Source organism: Grammomys surdaster, unplaced genomic scaffold (assembly GCF_004785775.1).
Source record: "Grammomys surdaster isolate TR1022 unplaced genomic scaffold, NIH_TR_1.0 190, whole genome shotgun sequence".
Classification (NCBI taxonomy): domain Eukaryota; kingdom Metazoa; phylum Chordata; class Mammalia; order Rodentia; family Muridae; genus Grammomys; species Grammomys surdaster.
Genome location: NW_021604635.1, coordinates 6,669,945 through 6,695,287, shown reverse-complemented (window position 1 = coordinate 6,695,287; position 25,343 = coordinate 6,669,945). Strand labels below are relative to the sequence as shown.

The following is a 25,343-nucleotide window of genomic DNA, read 5'->3' as shown; positions in this document are numbered from 1 at the left end:
ACACGTGCATTATATGTATACTCCTTAGATTCCCTTTGACCTGAGCGTATGGATGATTATGAACGACCTTGTGGGTTCTGGGAATCAACTCTGGGAATCTTTAAGAACAACAAGTGCTCTTAACTACTGAATCATCTCTCCAGCTGCCCTCTAAGGAGTCTCTTAACTTTCTGTTCTGGAGAGCTGCAGGGAAACATGGCCTCATCCAGGCTGAGAGATCTGGGCTACACTTACAGACCTACGGTCTGACATTTCATTCTATTGTCGCCACCCTTAAGAGTTAAAAAGCGGCTGGGCAGTGGTGGCGCACACCTTTAATCCCAGCACTTGGGAGGCAGAGGCAGGCGGATTTCTGAGTTCAAGGCCAGCCTGGTCTACAGAGTGAGTTCCAGGACAGCCCTGGCTACACAGAGAAACCCTGTCTCGAAAAACCAAATACAGGAACTAACAAAATCAAAAAAACCAAAAAAAAAGAGTTAAAAAGCGCAGAAAACAGACATGAGGGAGGGAGGGAGGGAGGGAGGGAGGGAGGGAGGGAGGGAGGCTAGAAGTCTCCCTGAAGAAATCAAATTTTATTTAATACTTCACCGTGTTGGGTCTATGGAAGAACATTAGTGCCTGCGTAAGAATCTCATTCTGTTTTCAGAACCTTCCATGGTTGACTTGGGAACTGACAGAGAAAACGCAGCAAGCAACACCCTGTAGTCAACATTAACATCAAAGCTATCTTCTCACCACTGTGGTCCCTGAACCAACCGTGTTAGCCTCCCAGGGTCTTGTTAAAATTACAGGCTTGGGAGAGAAGTGATGTGATGAGGGGTACCTTGGAGGGATTCTAAGTCTCTTGGGGTAAAGTCTGGGAGATTGGTGCTTTAAGTATGAAGAGTCCTAGGGATCAGAAAGCAGAAAATTAATTATTTTTGTTAGTGACTCAGAACGGTTCTTACTTCAATACCTCCTCTAAAGGAGGTGGCTGTATGCGCATGTAGCCGGAATTGTAAATAATAATGAAGCTATGTAAGTGGTGCATTAGACAGCGTCCATCCTTTACCCATCCTTTAAGCAGGTTGGCTTAGACAGATGCTCAATAAACACCAAGCTATTAAACACAGGGAACCCAATGTTTAAATCCATTCTTTTGGATTATCTGGCTAGTAGCACATCCAGTCTAATAAAATAGACAAAGCACATGGAGTCTGAAAAAGTTCGACTATTATTTAGCATTTGAGAGCATTACACTCCTTCATTTACCCACACCTATAAGGAGACGGACGCGGCATATGCACCCCAGCACGTTTGACAGCGTTACATGGTGTTTATTATAAACAGGTATCGATGCTGGGAACCGTGCTTATACTTGAGTCTAAGAAATGCTTATTAAACCCAGGAGATACGAGGAGTCTGCCATTAACCTCTCTGTAACTCAAGAGTTGTTATAAGTAGCCGACGAGATCACGAGAATTAAAACGCGTGGGAATATCCGACCACCAGGTAGCCCGGGAGCAGCCCTGGGGAGCTCAGAAGCCGAGCGTCCCCTCGGATCCCCGCGGCACGTGGCGGGCTCGGGCTGGAGCGTCGCGGCGGTGGGGGCGGGGAGCGGCGAGCCCTGACGGAGGGGTCTAGGCTGCCCGGGATACGTTTGAGCAGGCGCGGAGTGCGCAGGCTCGGCCCAGGCGCAACCAATGCGCGCAAGACCGAGGGGGGACCCTGGCGGCTGCGCGTCCTGGACTCTGAACACGGGGCCAAAGCCAGCTCGTGCGCACCTCCGGACTGTGTGTGACAAGCGACTCGGAGCACTGCTGCCGCCCCGGCCGGTGGCGTTCATTTCGGCCCGGTCCCTTCTCCCGTCCGTAGCTGTGTTCCCCCCTCCGCGCAGCCACAGTGGTCCCTCCCGCCTCGCAGCCCCGCCGCCCGGAGGCCTACCCCTGCCGAGTGTCGCGCGTCGGCGCCGCTGCCAACCCCGCTCTGCGCCCTCCGGCCCTCCTGGCACCCGCTGCCGTCCCGCTCCGGGCTCCCGTTGCTCCGAGGGCCGCCGCGCCCGCTGTCCCCCTCAGACCTCTTGTCTGGCCGCCGGGCCGCGGCGGGCGGGAGCAGCCGGAGGAGGAGCCGCAGCCGGGAGGCGGCGGCCCGAGCCCATGGCGTACAGTCAAGGAGGCGGCAAGAAGAAAGTGTGCTACTACTATGACGGTGAGTGGCCGGGGAGTCTGCAGCGGGGCTTCGGGGACGGCGCGGTGGGGTGTCGAGGGTGGCAGCCCGCGGGGACACGGCCTGCCCAGCGATCGCGTCTCGGCGACGCCCGCCTTCGCTCCTCTCCGGTCCTCCGCTCGGGCACGCGCAGGTTTGGGGTGCACTGCCTTGGACCAGCCTCTGAGGAACCCCAGTCGGCACCCCCGGCTTGACTGCACAAAGCCGGCGGCCTGAAGCTCCGCCCCACGTCCCTGTCCCCTCCCCCGCTCGCCCGATCTCCCCCCTTCTCGCCCCCGATCTGTCCGCGCTGCGCTTCCACCCTCACCCGGGACCCCGGCGCCCGGGTGGGGCTGCGGAGGAGTTACTGCTGGCCGGGGGCCAAGTTCGCAGAGCAGCGCTGTCTCGCCAGGGTTTTGCGTGGACTCCATCCCTCGCCTTTGTTCGTTGTGTTCTTCGAGCTCCACTTTCTCAGGGTTCAAATGGAAGGGCTGCACTTCCTCGGTGACGAGGAAGGGGTTTTGAGTTGGAAGTAGGTAGGCCTGTGGGGAAGTGATAGGAGAGAGGGAAGCGTGGAGTTGTTCTCGTTTGATGGGTCCTGGCATGTCTCTATGGGAGGTTATTACCACCCACTTCTTTGTTGCTCTTTGTTCGATCTGCAATTATACCCTGTTCTTGGGGGTTTAGTAAAGAGCATGAGCATCTTGCTTAGGAAGTCTGTCCTAGTGAGGTGGAGACCTTGCTGCAGGAAACTTTGAGAAGTGGACGAAATATTCCAAACAGGGCTGAGTTCACAATGCAGCGAACGGTACAAGGTGATTGTAAGGTTCATCTAATTTGGAGTATGAGCAGTAATAGTCTCTAGGTTCAGTTCCACTAAAAGGAGTAGTGCCCTGCCTTACAGATTTCACCCAAGACATTAGTAGATAACTATTGAAGTAATAAGGAAATTTGATAGAACTAGCCAACCTCATTGGCCCAACGCTTGATCTCTACAGAGCAATACGAAGTTGGGAGCGTTTTCTGTAGTTGTGGTGTTGAAGTCATAGTGTCTTGGAGAGGCAGATTAGAGTCTAGAGAAACTAGGCTGAATGAAACCGACTTCAACTTGAATACAGTGTGTTTTCTTGATTTGGCAGAATCTTTCAATACAAGCTTTAAATGATAAAGCCACCTGTCCTTGGCTGGAAAATCAAAAACCTTACAGAAAGCTAGGTCAAAATGGAAAAGGCTTTTTAAATGACTGTTTTGTTTTTTGAGACAGGCTCTCACTAAGTTGACCTGGCTATCCTGAAACTCAATATGTAGACCAGGCTGGCTCTAACTCACAGAGATCTACCTTGGCCTCTGTCTCCCAAATCCTGGGATTAAAGATGTGTGCCACCATGGCTTGGCTTAATTGACAGTTTGAGAGGACTGTATTGCGTAGGTTTATTTGAAGTTACACCATCATGCAGAGCAGAGACAGGAGAGCGTGTCAGTTTAAACATGAATTACATGAAGAAGTTGGATTCATGGCAAACCCCTAACCTGCATTCTCTGATCCATTGGAAATGACAGCCTTTCTAAAGTAAAGGTTTGCTCTTGTTAGATGTTAGGGTCAAGGGAAAGGCTGAGCTATTGGGGAGCGGCTCAGTCTCTTCGGCTGTCAGCTTCTGTCATCAGTGATGAGCTCTAAGTCACATGTAACTTTCACTAGGCCTGATGGAGAACCAGAGAGTCCTCTGTGTGGTGAACAGCTCCGTCTTCCTGTGTTCATGTGTAGGGATGAGCCTTTGCTGGAGGATGGGATAGGCACTGGTCACAGAGGTCCGAGTGGAGGTATTTTTCAGTCTTGTGATTTTTGACTTACGCCCATGCAACTGCTTTACCTAGTTGTAAGTGACCAACTGTATAACTGGTGGTGGAAGTCTGCTGGGTTATCTGTCTGTGGTTCTTGACTTGTTTTTGGGATGGACTTATTTTCATTCTGCATATTTGCATTTGGAGGAAGCTAATGACATTTGAAGGGCTATATAAATTGGGACATATAAATTAACATGTGATAGCATGCCAGACTGCAGAAAATTCTCTACACATCTGTCTCTATTACCAAAACCCTCTTCTTGTTAGTTTATAAAAGTAGCAGTGATCGTTAATTGTCTTTATTAAATTCTTTTTTTTGTTTTGTTTTGTTTTTTGAGACAGGGTTTCTCTGTGTAGCCCTGGCTGTTCTGGAACTCACTCTGTAGACCAGGCTGGCCTCGAACTCAGAAATCCGCCTGTCTCTGCCTCCCAAGTGCTGGGATTAAAGGCGTGCGCCACCACCGCCCGGCCTTTATTAAATTCTTAACGAAAGGTAAAGTAACTTTTGTACCAAGAAAGTACATGACTTTCAGAAGATGCGCAAGTCGGGGTGGTGGAGGACCATGCCAGTAGTATTGGGCTTGAATAGTATTCTAGTCTACTTGGTTGGTAGAGGAAGGAAACAGGACAGGAGAAGGTTTAACAGGGAGATAGGCAGGCACCCAGAGAGCCTCTTGACAACTCAGAGTGAGTGTTTCACTGCTGGCTCTGTGTGCTTAATGAAGAATGCTTCTGAAGATGAATACGGTTTTCTCCATGTGCACTGCGGTCTTCAGAATTGAGCTTGTTAGATCTCTGTGCTGATGATGTGTGAACTTTTGGATAGGAGTGTATGAACTAGCCCTAAACCTCAGAAGAGAAATCAGAGTTGTTCTTAGTGGACTGTGGCTATTGACTGGTCATCATAATTCCCAGAAACACATTTCTGAATGTTGGCTAATCTCTTAGTATACTAAAAGACCAATGCTTCATCAAATGATGTAAAGCTAATTATGTAGACACTAAGATCCTTTCTGACTTTTTTTTTCTTTTTTCTACACTTAAGTGTAATTTAGCAGATGGAGCCACATTTAGTTCTAATTGCAATGCTCATGTTTCTAATACTTTATCTAGAAATGTGAACTATGCCTAGTTTAGAGTGAAGCTTAGGACCAATTATGTAGTGCCTTCTAATGTATATTGTATAACAATTGAATGTATGCATCATTTATATAATTAAACACCAATTGCTTTATGCTTTGTTTATTTTCTCTGATAGAGATAATCGTAATCAAAATGTTTGGAGATATAGTCCAGAGGAAAGCACTTGGCAACACAAATATAGACTATAGCAGTTACCAATATCATCCTTCCCAGTGTCCTCCTAACTTACTTAACAGATACAAGAGTTTACAGAGTGGCCATCTGTTGTCAGATTTATTTTACTTTTGTTTAAAATGGCAGTGTTAGTGTCTTTTGCTAGGTAGCTTTGTTGTTGTTTTTGGTTTGGTTTTATTTTTTTGAGACAGGGTTTCGCTGTGTAGTCTTGGCAGTCCTGGCACTTACTCTGTAGACCAGGCTGGCCTTGAACTCACAACTTGAACAACTGCCTCCTAAGTGCTGGGATTAAAGCCACTCAACATCAGCACCTGGCTGCTGGGTAGCTCTTTTTAATACAGTTCCATGGGGTTTTAACTGCTCTACTGTTCATGATGGATAATTGTTTTTTGGTTGCAGACTAATGAACTGTTACAGCACTCTGTGAATACTAATGGTGTTAACACCATAGAGCATGTATATTTGGTAGATAATTCCCACAGAGGTCCCTGATCCTTGGCTTACCTCACATTTCAGCCCACCAGAGAGGCTTTCCTTGGTTCTCAGTTACCATTTTTGGTTTTTTGCCTGTCACATCTATGGCTGAAGTTTTTTTGTCCCACTAGAATTAAAGTTTCAAGAGGACAGTTTCTAAACTTGGACTTTGAATTATTGATGAAGAAATGACAATTATTGATGAAGAAATGTGAATTCGTATGAATATTGTAGGTAGAGCTCATTCACATAAAAATTCATATATATTCTTTATTCTTTAAAAAATAAAGTGTTATACACATGAATGCTTTGCCGGCATGAGGTAGGTGCATCATGTGTATACCTGGTGCCCTGGATGTTTAGGAGTGGTTGTGAGCTACCATATAGATGCCGGAAACCAAACTTGGGTCTTCTGAAAGAGCAGTAAGTGCTCTTAACCTACTCTCCAGCCCCTCCATTCCCAGGAGGATGGGTAGGATTCTGCCACTTATAGAAAATAGGGAAGCACTTCATACTCCCCACATGGATTTCTATTTTAATGTCTAAGGAAAGATTAGCACCTAGAATACAAAGATTTTTTTTTCTTTTGTAGAGTTTTGTTTATCTGTCCCTAAAAATGTATTAATAATTTTTTTCTTAGCAAAATTAAATGTTAGCAAATTCTTAAAACACTTGGAGTTGGTGAATAAAAGCAAAATTTCTTATGTTAGCAAAATAAAATGTATTTTATTTTGTAACGGTTTGGACTTTTCGGAGACTTCTTTATATTTATTAACGAATGCCTAGGCCTTTAGCTAGGCCTGCTCCCCACTAGCTCACAGCTCAATTACCTCATCATACTTCTCAGTTTCCTACAGCCGACTCCCTCCAGGTCTGAGTGGGGGATCCCCCACACCTAACTCTCTCCCAGGGTTCCTGTCTGTCTTCCAGATGTCCCACCTTACTATCCTGCCTTTTGCTCTAGGCCCTGAACCTTTTATGTTAATAATCAGAAGGTGCCTTAGGCAGCCAGGGAAGGACAGAGACACGTCTTCACACAGTGTACAGAATGATCACTCCAGTACCATTACATTGAAGTTCTGCTCTAATGTTGGTTAGTCGTCTCTCTGGTTTGGTACATGAAGTCAGTTCGGGTTCAGAAACATGAGATTGTTGTAAGCCCCTGCTGTGTGCAGTATACACAAAGATAACTTTAGAAGGATTTGTAATAGAGTAAGAGAGGGAACCCTTAGTGGAGTAGTAAGACAAGCATCTCAAGGAAAAACATGCACCAGTCTTAAAAAGTCCTCCCTGGAAAAATGCAGAGGCCGAGTCCTTGGACTGTGTCATACCCGAGAGAAGGGAGACCCAGAGATAACGATGCTGGGCTGAGCCCCACGGGGACAGGTGCAGCAAGCTTGGTTGAGAGAGATTTTGACTTCTATAGGGAATGTCTTGAAGCTTTTAAACTGGAGGCTGGTCTCCTAAGAGAATTGGTGAGAGGTAGACTGTAGGCTAGAGTACATATCTGTCTATGTAAAGTGAAACAAAATGCTTGTCTTTAGACAGAATTGGATACATTTGAGAATGGTTTATAAACCAAGAAAAAATACATCAAAACTACTTGTTGGTGGCTTGGACAAGGGGTTGGAGCTGAGAATGGTGATTTCTGGACTGGGCTTAAGATGGGCCTCAGAGTATCCATTGAGATTGTACAGAATCAAGGGCTCTGTGTTGCCTATTATGTATTTGAGATCTTTATTTAGATCAAGTGAAAATATTTTCAAAAATTATCTGAAACCCAGAAAGAGGCAGGATTTCTCAGTTGGTAAATTGTTCCTGAGAAGGACAAAGCCTTCACTCCTGGTGTACTGCTTGGCCAGTGACAAGCTCTTGACTTGTTAGACCGATGAGGAAAGTGAGGAAATTCTGAGATTAAAAGGTTTGGAGGAAATAGGCCTAGGTAAGGAACACAGTGGAAGACAAATTGTGGAGTCCCAGACTCAGGATGTTTCAAAGAGGAGGGTCTAGCAATGTTAAAGCCTTTACAGAACTAATGTTGTGTGGCAGACAAGAATTGCACAGTAGTCTTTTTATTCTTGTTCCCCCCCCACACTACTTTTGGCAGCTTATCTATGTACAGGGTGAAAGTACATTTCATAGTCCTGAAACTTACAATGATCAGAAATTTTTGTTCATTCACTCAGAATCAAAAGCTTATCTTGAATTAATGTAATTCCAATTTATTGTCTTCATTCCACTAACTATGATGGCTACACATTTTTGCTTCAGAAATACCTTTGATTATAGAATGTTGTCCCAGTTTTAGTACAGTATATATTTTTATCTTGAGTCAAGCTTTTCTGGATATTCTTGATTGGTAAAATTATATTTAAATATTTGACCAAAAATGGGATCACACTTTAAATGCTCAAATTATGTATCTGACAGAGACCACAGGTACATGAAATGAAGAAAAGAAGAAGGGCCGTGTTGAAGTTTGGTCTTGCTGTGTATTATAATACTATGTACAGGTCCCAAGCCCTGGAGTCTGCATGCAGACCCAAGTAACCTAGACCCAAGTAATGCTTTGTGGCCTTGCCTTCAAGTTATTTCTGATTAGTAAATAAAGATGCCAGCAGCCAATAGCAGAGAAGAAAAGATGTAGGTGGGGTTTAGGATTCCTGGGCTTGGGTTCAGAATAGAACCAAGAGGGGGAAAGGTGAAGGATGGAGGAGAAGCCACCATGGGTTACGTGAGTCATGAAGACGTGGCCCTTTGGGCTGGCCAGCTGGAGCTAAGAGCAGCCCAGATGAAACATAGTAAGTAATAACTCCGGTTGTCAATAGGAAAGTAGATTCTAATAGTATAGAGGGTAGACATCTGCCAAGCTCCTGTGCTGTTTATTATAAGTATAAAGATTATGTGTGTCTTTTATCCGGGAACTAAATGGTCAAAGGCAAGGTAGAAACCCCAGATTGGGATTAAATATTTTAACAACAAGACTGGATGGTTTAGCAGTTTTAACTGACTGCTCTTTCAGAGGACTTGGGTTAGATTCCTGGCACCCACAGAGTTTGTTCACAGCAGCTGGTCACTACAGCCTAGGGGATCCGATACTGTCTCCTGCCCTCCCTTCTTGGCCACCAGACACAGACATACATATGGCAAAATGCTCATGCACATTAAATAAAATTTAAAAAGAATCTGTTCAGAAAACATTTTCTTAAGAAAGAAAAAGGCAGAGGGTTTTTTATTAAGAAGTAGATGTCTACAAAATAGCCATCTATAGAACTAATACTGAGCAGGAAACACAAGAAATTCGTATTCTTCCCTCTTCTCCTCCCCCTCGAATCACTTACCCTCCGCCACCAGAGTGCTGGTGTTAAAGGTGCCATGCCCACAAAATGGTTCTTGTTTGTTTGTTTGTTTTTGAAATTATAATATGATTACATCACTTTCTTCCTCCCTTTGCTCCCTCAAACCCTCCTGTGTAGCCTTCCACCTGCTCCTTCAAATTCATACCCTCTGATTTCCTTAATTGTTGTGATATATATTTTTTTTTCCTAAATACATAAATATAACCTGTTCATCAGTGTGTATATAGTGTTACTTGTATGTTTTTAGAGCTGGCTGTTTGTTTTTGGATAATCGATTGGTCGGCACTTATCTGGAACAGATCTTTCTCCTGTCCTCATTACTTAGTTGCCTGTAGCTCTTTGTCTTGGCTTGAGGCCTCCTGAGCTTTCCCTGTCTTCACCAGCCTGTCTGTGGATGTCCTTGTTGAGGTCATGTTTGGACAGTCACGTTGGTGAGGCTTCACAGGTGTAGCTTCTGACAGTCTAGTCACACAGTCGCACAGTAAACTCCCTGTTCTTCAAGTTCTTTAAACCCGTCTCCCTCTTCCCCAGTGACCTGACCCTAAGGCTGGGGTTGTTTTGCAGATGTGTCACTTGGTACTAGGCTCCAAAACTCTGCATTTCAGTTGGTTGTGATTTTCTGTAATGGTCTCTGCTGCCAGGAGAAGTTTTCCTTTACAAGGGTGAGGACTAAACTTACCTGTGTTTACAAGGACAAATATGTAGAATACAGATAGGGATTATGCTGGTTTCATAAAATAGCAATTGTAAATTCTATTCTAAGATCCATGACTTCAGTAGTCCTAAGGAGTCGGCTGGGTTTCCAGTACTAGGCATGATTTCCCTCTTCCTGAATGGATATTAAGTCTAATTAGAAAGCTGTTGGTTACTGCAAAGGCCTGCATGCCACTACTGCACATTTATGGTGCCATGGTAGTTGTTACTGTGGTTCACAGGTGCCATAGCTGAGTAGAACTGTTGGTTGCTTCCGTCCTCTGGAACCTTGGAACCTTGTATGACTCCTTTTAATAGTATGAAGGGTAGTCCTTAAGGAGGATTAGGCTTTTGGTTCTGTCCTGCTCAGGGGCCTCTTGGGCCCTGGGCCCTGCGTCTGAAGCACATGATGCCTTCCGCAGTGTGCAGTTACCTCTATGGAGCAACCAAGGGCAATAGCATATAAGGTTTTGGGAGTCTCCTGGACAATACTGACCAGCAACTCCAATGACAGCTTCTCATGCCAAGCATTTTTATGGAAAATAGCTCCTGGGGGGAGCATGTGTATATTTATACACTGACTTATGTGTATTATAGGTACAGGAGGACAATGGCATGATTGCACTTGATCATTGAGACATCCTTACTGTTTCTTTACCCTCCTGCTTCCTTGTCCTGTGTTTGTTTCCTTTCCCTCCCTAGTTAGAAGCCCCACTTCCATTCCCCTCACATTTCCTCTCCTTCCCCTTCCTTCTTCCCCTCTGCATTTCCTCCCCTCCTCTTCCCTTTTGTGTGGAAGAATTAAACCAAAGGCCTGTACATGCTAGAGAAATATTCCAGCGCTAGTTTATATATCCGAAGCCTTTGTAGGGATTCTGAAAGAGTCATCATGTGTGGCTCAGCCCTTGTGAATGTCTTTTAGGCTGAGTGTATTCTTAGTGAGAATAAGGCCTCAAAATTATGACAGAAGTCTGTTGAAAACTGTATATATAAAGGCCCTCATAGTTACAAGGTTATTACCTTCATAAATTATGTAAGCCATTCATTTTGTTCATATTCTTTAAATGAATAAAGATGATGCTGATGAAAAGCATTTATACTGTATTCTTTCCTCATTAGCCTTTGTCCTGCTGTTGCGTTCCTAGGACCCTGCCATTGCTCTGTCAATGACAATGCAAAAGAATATTTACTGCCTGTGGTCTGTTCTTCCTGAATCTGATTGTAGCTCCTGTCCGCTAGTTGTATAATTTTGGCTACATTATTTAACATCTTTCTCGAAGGTTATAAAATTGTGGCACGTCCTAGAGTTGAGAAACAAAAGCCCGTGCTGAGTACTAGGTAAATAGTCACTTCTCTTCTCAAATACTTCAATTTAAAGTTGGCTGCATAGGGAGGGGATCTGGGAGGATTTGGGGGAGGGAAAATAGGATCAAAATATATTTAAATTTAAAGTTAAATAATAAGTAGTATAATAAAAAAAAATTTCTACATAGACCAACAAGATGCATTGTTTCCTGGCTCTGCAGTTTTCATTTACCTTTGAAAACCTAACTGGCATTCTGAATGCTCCGGAATTTATAAATCATTGTGTTGAAAATGAAACGAAGCCGGGCACGAAACGAAGTGGTGCACGCCTTTAATCCCAGCACTTGGGAGGCAGAGGCAGGCGGATTTCTGAGTTCGAGGCCAGCATGGTCTACAGAGTGAGTTCCAGGACAGCCAGGGCTACACAGAGAAACCCTGTCTCAAAAAACCAAAACCAAACCAAAACAAAACAAAAAAAAAAAAGAAAGAAAGAAAATGAAACTAAATAAATTGGAGGTACTATACCAACAGATTGATACTGTTAGAAGACAGGTTTCATAAACCTGAATGTTGAGCTGGGTCTGCTGGCAAAAGCAAGTGGTCTTTCAGTAGGATCATGAATTCAATGCCTGCCTGGGCTACATCCATGACTAGAATTTTGTCTCAAGGAAAGAAAGCAAGTGTTTCCTGGATTATTGTCAAATAGATAGTATGAAACTTTCTGCATTTTTGTTTGCCACTGTACAAATGAAAAGGTATATGAGAGGAGAGTTTGAAAAGGGGGTATTTGCTTTTGAAAGAGGGTCTTACTGTGTCGTCTGGCCAGCCTGGATGCCTGTGTGCAGGTAGACAAGGCTTGCCTTGAGCTCAGAGACCCCCCTGCTTCTGCTTCCCCAAATGCTAGTTCACAGGTGTGCACCCCCGTATGTACCCAGCTTAAGCTTTGTCATTGTAAGGGCAGATACATGGGTGTGGGGCTGTCCTGTGTGTAAACCTGTGCTGAAACAGTAAGCTCTGCAGGCTGGAAAATCAGGTCACCTGTCCTAACAAGTTATGAATATCTTATGTTAAACTGCAATATTAGTAGTAATTTCTCATTTCTTGCTTGATAAGGCCATTGTAAAAGTATTCCTTATAGGGCTGGAGAAATTTCTCAGCAGTTAAGAGCATTCATGGCTCCTACTAAGGACCCAGGGTTCTGTTCCTAGCTCCTAGCTGTCTGTAACTCCATTTCCAGAGGATCTGACATATTCTGACCACCACAGGCACCAGGTGACTATACAGTCTACTTATGTACATATAGGCAAGCACACAGCACATAAAAGTAAATAGTGTCCCTCCTCTTAGAAAAAGTAATGCATAATTTTCCAAGCTTGTTGACAAGCTTTCTCACTGTCAACATTTTATAAGTTGTAAAACCTTGCCTAAAAGTATTTTGTAGTTGAAAATCAGATTTTGGCATTATTTTGTGTGTTGTTTTAAGGCATTGGCATCTGCCTTAGTTTGGGTTTTACTGCCGTGAACAGACACCATGACCGAGGCAACGCTTATAAATGCAAACATTTACTTGGGACTGGCTTACAGTTTCAGAGGTTCAGCCCATTATCATCCATCATGGTGGAAAGCATGGCAGCATACAGACATGGTGCTGAGAGTTTTACATCCTTATCCAAAGGCAGCGGCAGGAGTCTTTTTTTCACTGGCATCCAGGAGGAAGGTCTCCTCCACACTGAGTAGAGCCTGAGCACAGGAGGCCTCAAAGCCCACCTACACAGTGACACACCTCCTTCAATAAAGGCCACACCTACCTCCTAATAGAGCCACTTCCCAGTACTCACTGGCACTGTTCTGTTAAATAGGGCCAAGCATATTCAAACCATCACAGCATATAAGATGTTTTAATGCACAGGCATCAACTGTGTAGTCCTGAGAAATGAGGACAAGAGTGTCCTTATTACCCTGGAAAATGCTTTGAGTCCCCCTCTTGTCACTGAACATTTAAGCCCTTCCATAATGCTAGCTCCACTGTAAGAGAGTCTACAGGATGCCAGTAAGTTATCCAAGAAGCAGTACTAGCTGGCAAATCAGACCCTTCTCCATACTTCAAGAATACATCTCACGTATCTAAGTTTACAAAATGAACAAAACCCACTAAAAATGGGTTTCACCTTAAGGAACCAAACCAGGGAAATTGGAGAAGTAAAAGTCAGAACAACCTCCTCTCTCCACAGAGTGAATCCTAGGCATGCATAAGATCTGCATAGTATATGAGGTTTCCAATATAACTTGAGTGTTACAAAAATAATCTAATTTTTAACAACTTCTTTAAATAATAAAATGTTTTAATGTTGGACACCGGTCAGTGGTGGTATTTAACGAGCATCTTGTCTCTTTTAGGCGATATTGGAAATTATTATTACGGCCAGGGTCATCCCATGAAGCCACATAGGATCCGGATGACTCATAACCTGCTGCTAAATTATGGTTTATATCGAAAAATGGAAATATATGTAAGTATTCATGGCTCTGCTCTTTTACATTGGAACTTAGAAGCTCTTCTGAGGCTGCTGTGGAGGTGCAGGTGGTGGATGAGAAGACCTAAGCAAACACAGGGCTCTTGATTGTGTTCCTCAGAGAAAGAAAGCTTAAGGAATTGGATTAATAGTCTCTTCCCTCTGGCCACTTCAGACACCTCCCAGACTGAGCCAGATCCTGTTGTGACAATATTGTTAAGTTGCCTGTGCTGCTAGAACAATTGCCCTGGGGTTGGGGAGATCATTTCATAGGTAGAGGTGCTTGCCACCAACTTGATAACTGTGTTTCTCCCCCAGAAGTCTCACAGTGGAAGGAGAGACCTAATTCCCCCAAGTTGTCTTCTCATTCCACGTGAGCATAAGGACATACCTCCAGTAATAAGTAAACACAATATAACTTTAAAAAGAGAAATAAAGGATTGACCTGGATATTGCAAGAGTTTGGTAGAAAATTAATCACATTTATTTGGTTAAGATACATATGAAATACTGTTAATGATAGCAAGGTCAGTAGAGAGTAGTATAAGATACACAGCCACCTTAAGAGTGTACATAAAAGGTGCAAGTGAGACAGCGTGGAATTACTCCAGAAGAGGGCTTGAAACAGTCAACCGTGCTGGGCAGTGTTATAGGAAGCATTTCTTTAAGATACAGATATTTTGGAGAAATAGGAAGTCTTGTGGAAGAAGTCTGTCATAAATGAAATTGAGCTCTTCAGAACAAAAGTTAGAATAAAGGAAGGTTAAGGAAGATCTCAAGCTGATGTTAGAAACCTTTGATGAAAGTCAAGGGCAGAGGGTGTGATGGGAAAGAGTCTATGAACATGGGACCTATTTCTGTTAAACAAGAGTGGCATTAGCTTGGAGAAGGGCTTCCTGCTTCCTGGGAGACAAATGTATGAATTTGGATTAGCTTTGTAACTTGTTACTCAGGTGGATCTGATTCATTTGGAGAGGCTGATGGTGGAAACTAATACATATCATTTGATAATTCTGATTTAACAACTGATACTTCCAACATCCTGATGTTTTTCTTTTCAGAGGCCTCATAAAGCCACTGCTGAAGAAATGACAAAATACCACAGCGATGAGTATATCAAGTTTCTACGATCAATCAGACCAGATAACATGTCCGAGTACAGTAAGCAGATGCAGCGATGTACGTTGTAAACAGTTATTTTACTAGTAATGAATGTAAATGAATCTTTGAAGGTTTCTGTTCAGAGCTGCCTGAATAGGTATTTTTCCTAGTAATCTAAAATATTAATTCAGAAGGTCATTGGACCTATCTATTAATGTTACTTTAAAAAAATAGACCTATTTGAGTTCTTTTCCTTTTTATTTTGCACCCATGATAAATTTGGGATTGGTAGGGAGATCACAGAGTCTTACATGTATATATGTATGTATGTATATATAAAATTCTTTTTTTTAATAAGTTTTTTAAGACAGAGTCTGACTTCATAACCAGCAGAGCTGTCCTGGAGCTTGCTAATGTAGACCAGGCTGCCCTCAGACTCTCTTGCATTAACAGTCCTCCGTCTCACCTTCTGTGTGTGCTCCAAGCACATTGTTCTGTAAGGTAAAGACGTTGCCTTTTGTTGGCATACTAGTGTTTCTTTTTATTTTTCTACGTGTTTTCCTGTATAGGTAAAAGTATATTGTTATTAGAGACTGGTAGTCAATTGTATTGAAGGAATGTTGACGAGTATCCTGAAATACATGGACTGCTGTCTTTTGAACCACAATACTGGAGTCCATTTCCTCAGGGAGAGGTGGATTTATTTCAGTGATAAGGATTTCTCAAGGTCCGGCACTTGCTCCACCACAGGGCAAGGCGGGTCAGGGAGCCAGAATACCCCGGGTGGGCGTCGGGCTGTAGGGAATCCTAGGATCTCTGGGGCTGAGGAAGCGCAGTCTGAGGCACGGGACAGCGGGAGCTGGCTCAGGGGTGGCCATCCTGGCTGGGAGCACAGAGAGGATTTTTACAGGATACCAGAAGGCAGCTCTGTAGGCCAGGTCTTCTCCATGGCTCCCCACCGCTGTAGGCCAGGTCTTCTCCATGGCTCCCCACCGCTGTAGGCAAGGTCTTCTCCATGGCTCCCCACCGTGGATCCTGATGAAAAAAGGCAGGCCATGAGTTGTTTGTTTGTTTGTTTTTTTTTTGGTTTTTCGAGACATGGTTTCTCTGTGTAGCCCTGGCTGTCCTGGAACTCACTCTGTAGACCAGGCTAGCCTCGAACTCTCAAACTCAGAAATCCACCTGCCTCTGCCTCCCAAGTGCTGGGATTAAAGGCGTGCGCCACCACCGCCCGGCTCAGTCCATGGTTTTAAGACATTTATTGTCATGGCAAAGGGTGGATGAATAAAACAGAACTCCATTTCTCAGGGTGGGCCGTGGTTAGATACCTTTTGCAGGGAAGAGTGTCTGGGAAGGAAAGCTTATTGGCTAAGTCCTCCAGCCTTTTAGGTACCTCATTACAATGGAGATCTGTCTTGAGCCTGCATGACCACAGGTCACCTCTTTTACAAGTGGAAGGGCTTGGGTGTTGCCCTTATGTGACTGATGGCCACAAATCTATGGAGGACTGTGGCTAGTGTCTGGAGCCTAGTGTCTGGAGAATCAGGAAAACGCCTACTGTCCCTTCAGAGTCACTGGCTCAACAGGAACCAGGCTGCCTTTCACGGCCTCACATATGTCCCTACCATAGATTATCCCACTTGGTTGATACTATTGGATGGATACTATTCTATCGGGGTTTTGTTTTTTTTAATTTGGGATTTACACAGTGAGTTATGGGTAGCCTTTGGGTAAATGACAAGATTTGTTTAAACCGTTATAATGCTGATTTATATTAAATCATATTTGAGCAACAAAAAACTAAAACTGATTTTTTTTTATAGTACCTGTAATTTGTATGTCTGTAAAACACCTGCCCTCTTTGTAAGGGTGTAAAGAGTGACTGGGAATGGGCCACACACACCTTCCTCTCAGCACGGGGCCTGCCTGTGTGTGTCATGTCATCTGTCTTACCTGCTCTCCTTCTGTATCTTTGTCTCATGGAACTGAATAATTCATAGCATCTTTTTTTTTATTGGCTATTTTATTTATTCACATTTTAGATGCCATCTCCTTTCCCCATTTCCCCTCCCTAGACCCCCCTTATGCCACCCCCCCTCCTCCTTTTTGCTTTTATACCATTTTAATTACATGCAAGTACTAAGGTCAGTTCTAGGTTAAGGAACTAGCAATACAATAGATGCAAATAGTCAAGGAACAAGCAAGACAATAAACACAAATAGTCAAAGAGCAAGCAAGGCGATATACACAAATAGTCAAGAACAAATAAGACAATAAAGAAAATTCCATGAACACTCACGTGATCACTGTTTCTAAGCCATTATCAGGATGACCAAAATATCTGAGCCTACTTCTCTGTCCTAGCCCAAAGTCATTTTCATGCCTGAAGCCTACTTCCTTGTTCTAGCCTAAGATTTAGACTTCTGCCTGAAATTACTTCTGACATTAGGCTAGAACAAAGAAGTAATTTCAAGCAGGAATCTAAATCTTAGGCTAGAACAAAGAAGTAGTTTCATAGCATCTTCTAAGTCAGTTTTAACCATAGAAAAAAACCAAAGTAACTGTTAATCTTTTTGGTACTGATTACATATGCGTCAGGGTTGGAACAGTGTGTAAGGGGCTGTAGGACGAGTTAGGACGGAGCTGCAGCCGCCTGCTCTGTAAAGTTTAACTAATTCACTATCATTTAAAGAGGAAATCAGATTTTACGGTTTTACTTTAATAAAAGCTTCTGATTTATTTTGCTGTTGTTGATGGTGGTTGGGTAGAGTTACTTCACAGATATCTGAATAAGATTTGGTAATGGTATTCCATATTGTAAAATTATAAGTTTTAGTATTCCCTGTGAATTTAAAAATTCATAGGAAATGTTTTAAAATTATAAGTTTTATATTACCACCATGAAATATTTATTATATTACTACCTATGATTGCCTGAAAGAAATATTTTTAATAGTTTATAAGAAAAAGTCTTCAATGACTTGATAAAAGGTTGACTTTAATGAAATTCATCTTCCACAGTTAATGTTGGAGAAGATTGTCCAGTGTTTGATGGACTCTTTGAGTTTTGTCAGCTTTCCACCGGTGGCTCGGTTGGTGAGTATCCTGAACCAGTCAGCTTGAAGGGGACCTGAAGGGATTATGGTGTCTTGAAATCTTTGTCTAAAGCAGAAATTGTAATGATAGTACAGTTTTGTTTGCTTTATTTTGCTCTTATTAGGCTATATGACCCAGGTGGTCTATCTCAAGCTCATCATCCTCTGTGGCTACCTCCCAAATGCTTAGTTACAGACATGGGCTATCATTCCAACTTAATGGTGAACAATATGTTGTTTTGTTTTTGAAACAGTCTCACCCAGTAGCCCAGGCTGTCTTGTATGTAGTTCACTGTGGAGCCCAGGCTTACTTTGATATTGTGGAAATCCTCCTGCCTTCACCTCTCAGTCATTGGGATTAGAGGTGTGGATGGTTATGATATTGCTGTTCACTCTTCTGTTAATGTAACAAAACCTGAGGCAACTTTTAAAAGATTGGTTTACTTATACAGTCTGGGGGCTTAACTGGCCCTGTTCTTTGGGACTGTGATAGCACATTATGGTATGTACATTCAGTGAGAAAAGCCAGTCCACCTCATGACTGCTGAAAGGAGAAAAGAGGATTCCAGCATCCCTTTCAAGGAAGATCAGACCTCCAGTAAACTAAAATCAGACCTCGGCTCTTTTAGAGAGTCCATCATCTTCCAGTGCTACCACACTGGAGACGAGATGTTCCCTGGGGTTCTTAGGAGGCATTTCAGGTTCAAAGTAGCAAATATAGTCGTCTTTAAAATGCCACTGTTTAACAATCAATACTTGAACAGAGTTTTTACGTTGGTGTATTTTTACTCAGAGACCTTTTTTCTCTCTTTTTTCCTTCTGCTGTTTTTACTAAGACTTTCCATGTGTACTGCAATTTAGTTGAGCAAACTGTAGGAAAATAGTTATCTGAGGAAAGCTTAGACTCCTAAATTATAATCCTTTGCTTTTGAATGTCAAAACCTTTTCTGCTCATACATGGCATATTTTTTTTTCATAATTTATTTATTTTTTTTCAAATCGTAATTCATTCACACAGGGGTTATAAACACAGAAATCCAGGACATGGGGAAGGGGATGACACTGGAGCGTGGACGTTCAGGGGGAATACAGATACCTTTCAGAACAGGTTATCGGCTGGGTGAAGGTTCAGGGGATAGGTCACTATGACTCTGCCTATGATTCACTTGTCCTTATCTAAGTTGGTATTGTCTGCCAAGGCTACCTATTTACAAGGTCTATGACTACTCAGGCTGGTAAATTTCCATGAAAGCTGGACATGGCATATTTAATAGGGCTTTGCTTGTATGTATTTTGTGTAATCTGTTTTTTTTTTATTCTAAATATTTTATAAATACCATAACATGTATCTCCTTTGTAGCTGGGGCTGTGAAGTTAAACCGGCAACAAACTGATATGGCTGTCAACTGGGCTGGGGGATTACATCATGCCAAGAAGTCAGAAGCATCAGGATTCTGCTATGTTAATGATATTGTGCTTGCCATCCTTGAATTACTAAAGTAAGTTATCAAATAAATGATAATTAGACTAATGCTAAAAGTCTCCCAGGGCTCGTTACGAGCCATGGCAGAGGTGTGAGAAGCAGACCCCTGCTATGGGAGAGCGAGAGGCAGACAGCGCCTGGGACTGCGTTAAATGCTCTCTGTGGATTTAGGTTTGCAGTAGTCTGAGCTAATGAAACTGACTGCTAGGACTCCAGGAATGTGAATGCTAAAGTAACTTGAAGACAGAACTTTGAAACATGTGTTATAAGAAGTTTGTCTAGCCATTTAGTAGCCTGGCTGACCCCAGCTTCCTCATCCAGTAAGGTTCTGTCTTCTACACAGACACACAGACACTCGGTCTACGCAGATACACATAGGTACATAGACACACAGTGATGCCCGGTTGCTGAAGGATTTTGGAAGTTATCCTTCACTGCCGGTTCAGAAGTGTGAAGGTTCTTAGGAATGTGGACATTTATAAAGCTAGATGATTTTCCACTGTTAACTGTAATACTATAGTGAGTTGTGTTTCAGCTTTGACTGCATTTGTGTTCTGCATTTGTGTGAGAGGCTTTTGCTCCCCAAGTACATTCCAGGAGTTAACTTACTGATACCTTAAACAAATAGTAGCTAAATGCTGTCAGTGTGACACAGCTTTGACTCACCAAACCCAGCAGATCCCTGAAATCACCTTAATTGAGTCGAAGCTTACCCCACTGGCCTCACCTCTGAGAGGTTTGCTGCTCTTTCTTTTGGAGCTTAGTCTTGAGCAAGCTCAGCTCTGTCCGTTTCTTCACCTGGTAAAGTTTAACGTGATTTAATTGGTTTGGTAAGCAGCTCTCCATTCGCATCGAAACACAGTGGCCACTTTGATCATATTTGATTTTTAACTTTGTGACAAAATTCTGCTGTGATGAAGCCTGCTTTTGGCAATCTTTTAGGTTTTCTTAGTGTTGCGTTTCTGTGCCTTGAGAGCATGAGTGCCTGGTTTGATAATGCCAGCTGTCATTGTCTGAGCACAGCATCGTTAGATAAGAAATAAAATGTTTTAAGTCAGCTGCAGTGACAAGATAATCATTTTACTGCCTTACACGGTGAATTTAAATTTCATTTTATATGTATTCGTGTTTCGCCTACAGTATGTGTGTCTGTGCATCACATGTGTGCAGTGCCCTGGAGGCCAGAAGAAGCCAACAATTGGTCCCCAGGAGCAGTTGTGAGTCACCCTGTGGGTGCTGGGATTCAACCTGGATTCCCTAGAAGGGTAGCCAGTGCTCTGAACTACTAGGCCAACTTTTTAACACATCGTTTGTTCTATTGGCACTTTGACATAGGTATGAAACGAATGTCACGCCATTCTATGGCGGAATGACTCCAGAAGTCCGTTTGAGTTGTTGCTGTGTGGTGGTGTACAGAGCATCAGGGAATGATAGTGCACTTGTGATCTGTCACAGTCATGAGTTTTAAGTATAGGGCAAAAGATGCTGTAGAGGGTGTGTAAATAAATAAATGCTCATCTTGCTGTAAAAGGTGTTTATGGATATAGACATTTGACTGTCACAGAACTGTCATGTTATAAAATACTCTTTAGTTTGATTTTATTCTTGAACCATTGGAAACTGAGGAGTAGGGTGGTACACACCTGGTGAGTGGGTGTGTCTCACACCTGGGGAGTGGGGTAGCTCACACCTGGGGAGTGGGTGTGGCTCACACTGTATTCCAGAGGCAGGTAGGTTTGAGATGATCCTGGATGAGAACACAGCTATCAAAACAACCACAGGGAAAAGGAAACAACAGCTGTGCTCGCTTCACAGCTGCTTACAGAATAAAAACAGTAGCTGCACTATGTAGGACACAGTTGCCCCTGGATTATTTTATAATGCTGCTGAAACGTGTAAGGAGTTGGGTACCCTGGAACTGGAGTTACAGATAGTTGTAAGCCTGCTGTGTGGATGCTGGGGACTGAACCTGGTACCTCTGGAAGAGTGGCCAGTACTGCCAACTACTGAGCTATCTCCAGGCCCTCCCTTCCTCCTGTTTTGTTTGAGACAGAGTTTCTCTGCATAGCCCTGGGTCTCCTAGAATTTGCTCTGTACACCAGGTTGACCTCAACTCAAGAGATCCACCTGCCTATACCGCTAATGACTGGGATTAAAAATATATGCCACCAAGCCCAGTAATTCTGAAATTCTCTAATGTAGCAATTGTCATAATCGTTGTTGTGAATATATAGATAATGTATGCCTGTTTTAAAAGTGTATAGAACAGAGTAGATCTCAGAGAGTACTGGATTGTCTTGGTTAGCCACAGGAGATGTGATGCTCTGATGTCTGGCCATGGGATAGGATAAAGAACCCGTTTCTGAACCTTGGCTTCCTTCCTTGTGCTTTCTTTCAGGTATCATCAGAGAGTCTTATACATTGACATAGACATTCACCATGGTGACGGTGTTGAGGAGGCTTTTTACACCACAGATCGAGTGATGACCGTCTCTTTCCATAAATACGGGGAGTACTTTCCTGGAACAGGAGACTTGAGGGTAAGACCAAATTCTGTCAGAATAAATACAAGATGAGCATAGGAGGTTGTGAATTTCCGGAGGAGCCATGTTACCTTGTTCATTGTGTTTGTCTGTTTGTGATGGGACCTAGTCATCTGGTGTATGTGGCTTCTGTCTGTCTGTCTGATTGTGGGGATGCGGCCTCACCGTAGTGAGCAGTTCCTTGGATCCATGTTTGAGCGCTGTGGACTTGTCAGGCTGTGGACCCACCGAACGAGCACTGTGGACTTGTTGTTCGGTTTTGATTACTTTGTTTCTGTAGGAACGCGGGATTGGAAATGCTCTCAACTCAGTTAGGTGTAAGTGCTGATCCTAAAATAGTTTGATGACCTCTCCAGGTCGAATAGGTTGTCCTTGGGAAAGGGTCTGGGATCACCATGAGAATGGACAGTGTTCTATAGGTGTGGGGTGCAGGATATCACACTCTCTTGTCTTGGGTTGGGTGAAGTCAAGCAGGGTCTTTGTCTGAGATCAAAGGCATAGAGTGCCACAAGGTCCTGGGGTGTCATGGTAGGCAGTGAGAAGACTGATTTTGGTGTCCCTACCTGGGGTCGTGGTCACAGGACTCTGCAGTGTGAGGATGATGGAGGAAGCGGCCTCTGCTCTCACATCTGTCCAGTTGTTTCATGCCTCATCAAGCTGAGGTTTATAAGAACCTTTTAGTTTATTCTGTGTGGCAGGGAGTGGGATGTGTGTGCGTGTTAAACATGCAGGAGTCCTCCTGCCATGTGGGTGGATCCTGGGCAGGACATACCTGTGCCATGTTAAGGGATAGCTTACAGGAGTCAGTTTGTTCCTGCCGTATGGGCGGATCCTGGGGATCAAACTCGGGGTCTAACTTGTTGGACTTTATCTGCCCAGCCATTTCATCAGCCCAAACTACAGTACCTGTGTGGTTTGTATTAACTGTATGTCACTGTTAAGTTTCTTCTCTAAAAACTGCCGTAGAGCTTAAAAGGGACTTCTACAAACACTGGAACATGTAATTGCTTATTTTTTATTTATTTTTTCAGAGTTGTGTATTACTTGGTTTTTAGTCATTTTAAAATGTGTCAGGATTTTTGTTACAAAATAGTCTCTTAAGATCTACTTTTGTGTTTTAGGATATTGGTGCTGGGAAGGGAAAATACTATGCTGTCAACTTTCCCATGAGAGACGGTATTGATGATGAATCATATGGACAGATTTTTAAGCCTGTAAGTACTGCTTTCAGAAATAAAATGGAGTTTTAAAATATCCTTAGGTTCTAACGTGTCTTCTTCTGTGGCTAGATAATCTCAAAAGTGATGGAGATGTACCAGCCCAGCGCCGTGGTGCTGCAGTGTGGCGCAGACTCCCTGTCTGGGGACAGGCTCGGTTGCTTCAATCTAACTGTCAAAGGTAAGCAGTTCGTGTTCCCCTGGAGTGCTTTTTCTCCTCCCCAAGAACTTCCCATAAAAGTTTTTATTGTTGAGGGCTGGAGAGGTGGTTAAGAACACGTGTTCCTTTTGCCGAAGACCTGGGTTTGATTCCATCTCCCACATGGTGGCTCACAACCGTGTGTAACTCCAGTTCCAGGTCATCCAACACCCCTTCTGATTTGCACAAGGATTTGCATGCATGTGGTACACACCATACATGTTGGAAAAAGTATCTTAATTTCTCATTGTTATCTTTTGCTTGCCAACTTGATGCCAAACTCTATACTTGTATTATTGTGGATTTTTATCCTTTTTTTTTTTGGTTGGTTCCCCCGCCCCCAAGTCTCTTAGATGTCACCATATTTATGCTTATACATTTATCCATGAATAGGTTGTTGCCATGCCAACACGGGTGGGAGTTGTCAGAGTTTTTATCGTTTTTTTCAGAAGACCTATACCTTGTTGTCTGATGAAATTGCTGTTACTGAATATGAATTTTTAGCTTGGCATAATTTATTCTAGCATGCTTACTCTTCCCATGCCCAGCACATAAGGACTTAGGCTGCTGTGGTCAGTGCTCAGCAGCAGCATTTTCTAGCTTAGCAGTCTTCTTTACTGGCAAGACTCACTTTTTTTTTTTTCCTCTGAATTTTTTGTTTGCTTAGTTTTCTCTTTGCCTATTACTAAACTGTGAATTTCTAATATATTCTGCTCAGCTATCTCAGGTGCTCTGTCCCTGACCTGATCTGTTTGGGCTCACTGTCTTCTTGAGTTTAACAGGACAGAGAGCTCTCTGCTTCCGTTTTGTTATGGCTTCCAATCAGTGAGCACTCTGTGTTAAGTCCTTACAAAGAGCTGAAGCCAAATGCTGAATAAAAGCCTTAAGTTACTGTAGTGGAATGAACTTCTAGGGTGGATGAATGAAACAGTTGGGTGTGGCAGTGCATGCTTTTAAACCTGGGATTGGGACAGTGCAAGTGGATGTCGTCTGACCAGGTCTACATCGCAAGTTCCAGGCCAGCTAAGGCTTTATGGTAAAACCTTGTCTCATAAAGAAAAAAATCTTTCTAGTAAAGTGAATTTTTACTAGAAATGACTTAGCATGCACGTTGCGTGTTTTACTTTTATTCTGTGTGAACTTTGAGGTAGTAAGTTGACATCTTGCTTTGAATTCTCTTACAGAACTTTAAAATAACTAAATATAAATATTAAGAAGTGCTCACGATTGTCCTCTGCAGACCAGCCTTAGCATTGTGGCATGCTTGGGTTCTCGCCTGCATACAGTGTTGGCCCACACAAAGTTAGCTGCCCACTTTCCTGTAGGTCAGCATTCAGTTGACAGCCCTTTCATGTTGACCATACAGTGTTCACAGCTGTCTAGTGTTTCAGAGCAGATTAGACTTTCTGGAAGTCATCCGACACCTGTTCCCTTCTTTCTAGGAGCTGTAACCCCAGTGGTGTATGCTGTCAGTGTTCTCTTTTGTACCTAAAGGTTTATAATGCTTGTATCTAAAAGTAGTAGCTTTCATTACACACTGCATTTGACTCTTTACAGTACATCTGCTTTGCTTTTCAGCAGGTAGAAGTTCATTTGTGAATGCACTTCTGTGACTGGCTTCAGCTAGGTTCTCTCAGGCCTAGTGAAGCCAAGCAGCCGCTGCTGTCCACCTGGCCTCCTTAATTATCTCTCCTTGTGGTGTTCTTTTCCATGCTTCCTGTTACGGACTCTAGCCTTCACTTTATAAAACCCCAATGTTGCCTGCTGTTGGGTGGTAGAATGCTGGTCTTGTCTCCTTTCTTTCCTTGTAGTCTGAAAGTTAACTTCTGTCCTTACAAATAGCCAGATGGTTTTGTCATGAGAAACACTATTCTCTTAGAAGATGCCTGGTTGATAATTACATGAAGAAAACAGATAATTAGACCCTATAAACTCACATTAGGTAATGAGGATGTTTTTCTTTTGTGCCATTTTAATTTTTTCCAAATATTATAAGCTTTGTTATTAAAAAAAAA

At 43.2% G+C, this 25,343-nt stretch overlaps 1 protein-coding gene across 1 annotated transcript in view; it reads left to right on the top strand.

Annotated features, from left to right (window-relative positions):
• The first annotated feature begins 1,933 nt into the window (after positions 1-1,933).
• Hdac2 (histone deacetylase 2) overlaps positions 1,934-25,343 on the top strand; it is a 28,756-nt gene continuing 5,346 nt past the window's right edge. Inside the window, exons 1-8 of the mRNA XM_028768999.1 lie at positions 1,934-2,187; positions 13,575-13,687; positions 14,752-14,869; positions 17,813-17,887; positions 19,247-19,385; positions 21,768-21,909; positions 23,034-23,126; positions 23,202-23,310. Coding sequence (XP_028624832.1) covers positions 2,136-2,187; positions 13,575-13,687; positions 14,752-14,869; positions 17,813-17,887; positions 19,247-19,385; positions 21,768-21,909; positions 23,034-23,126; positions 23,202-23,310 — 841 coding nt within the window. The 5' untranslated portion in view covers positions 1,934-2,135. The remainder of the gene's footprint in view (positions 2,188-13,574; positions 13,688-14,751; positions 14,870-17,812; positions 17,888-19,246; positions 19,386-21,767; positions 21,910-23,033; positions 23,127-23,201; positions 23,311-25,343) is intronic.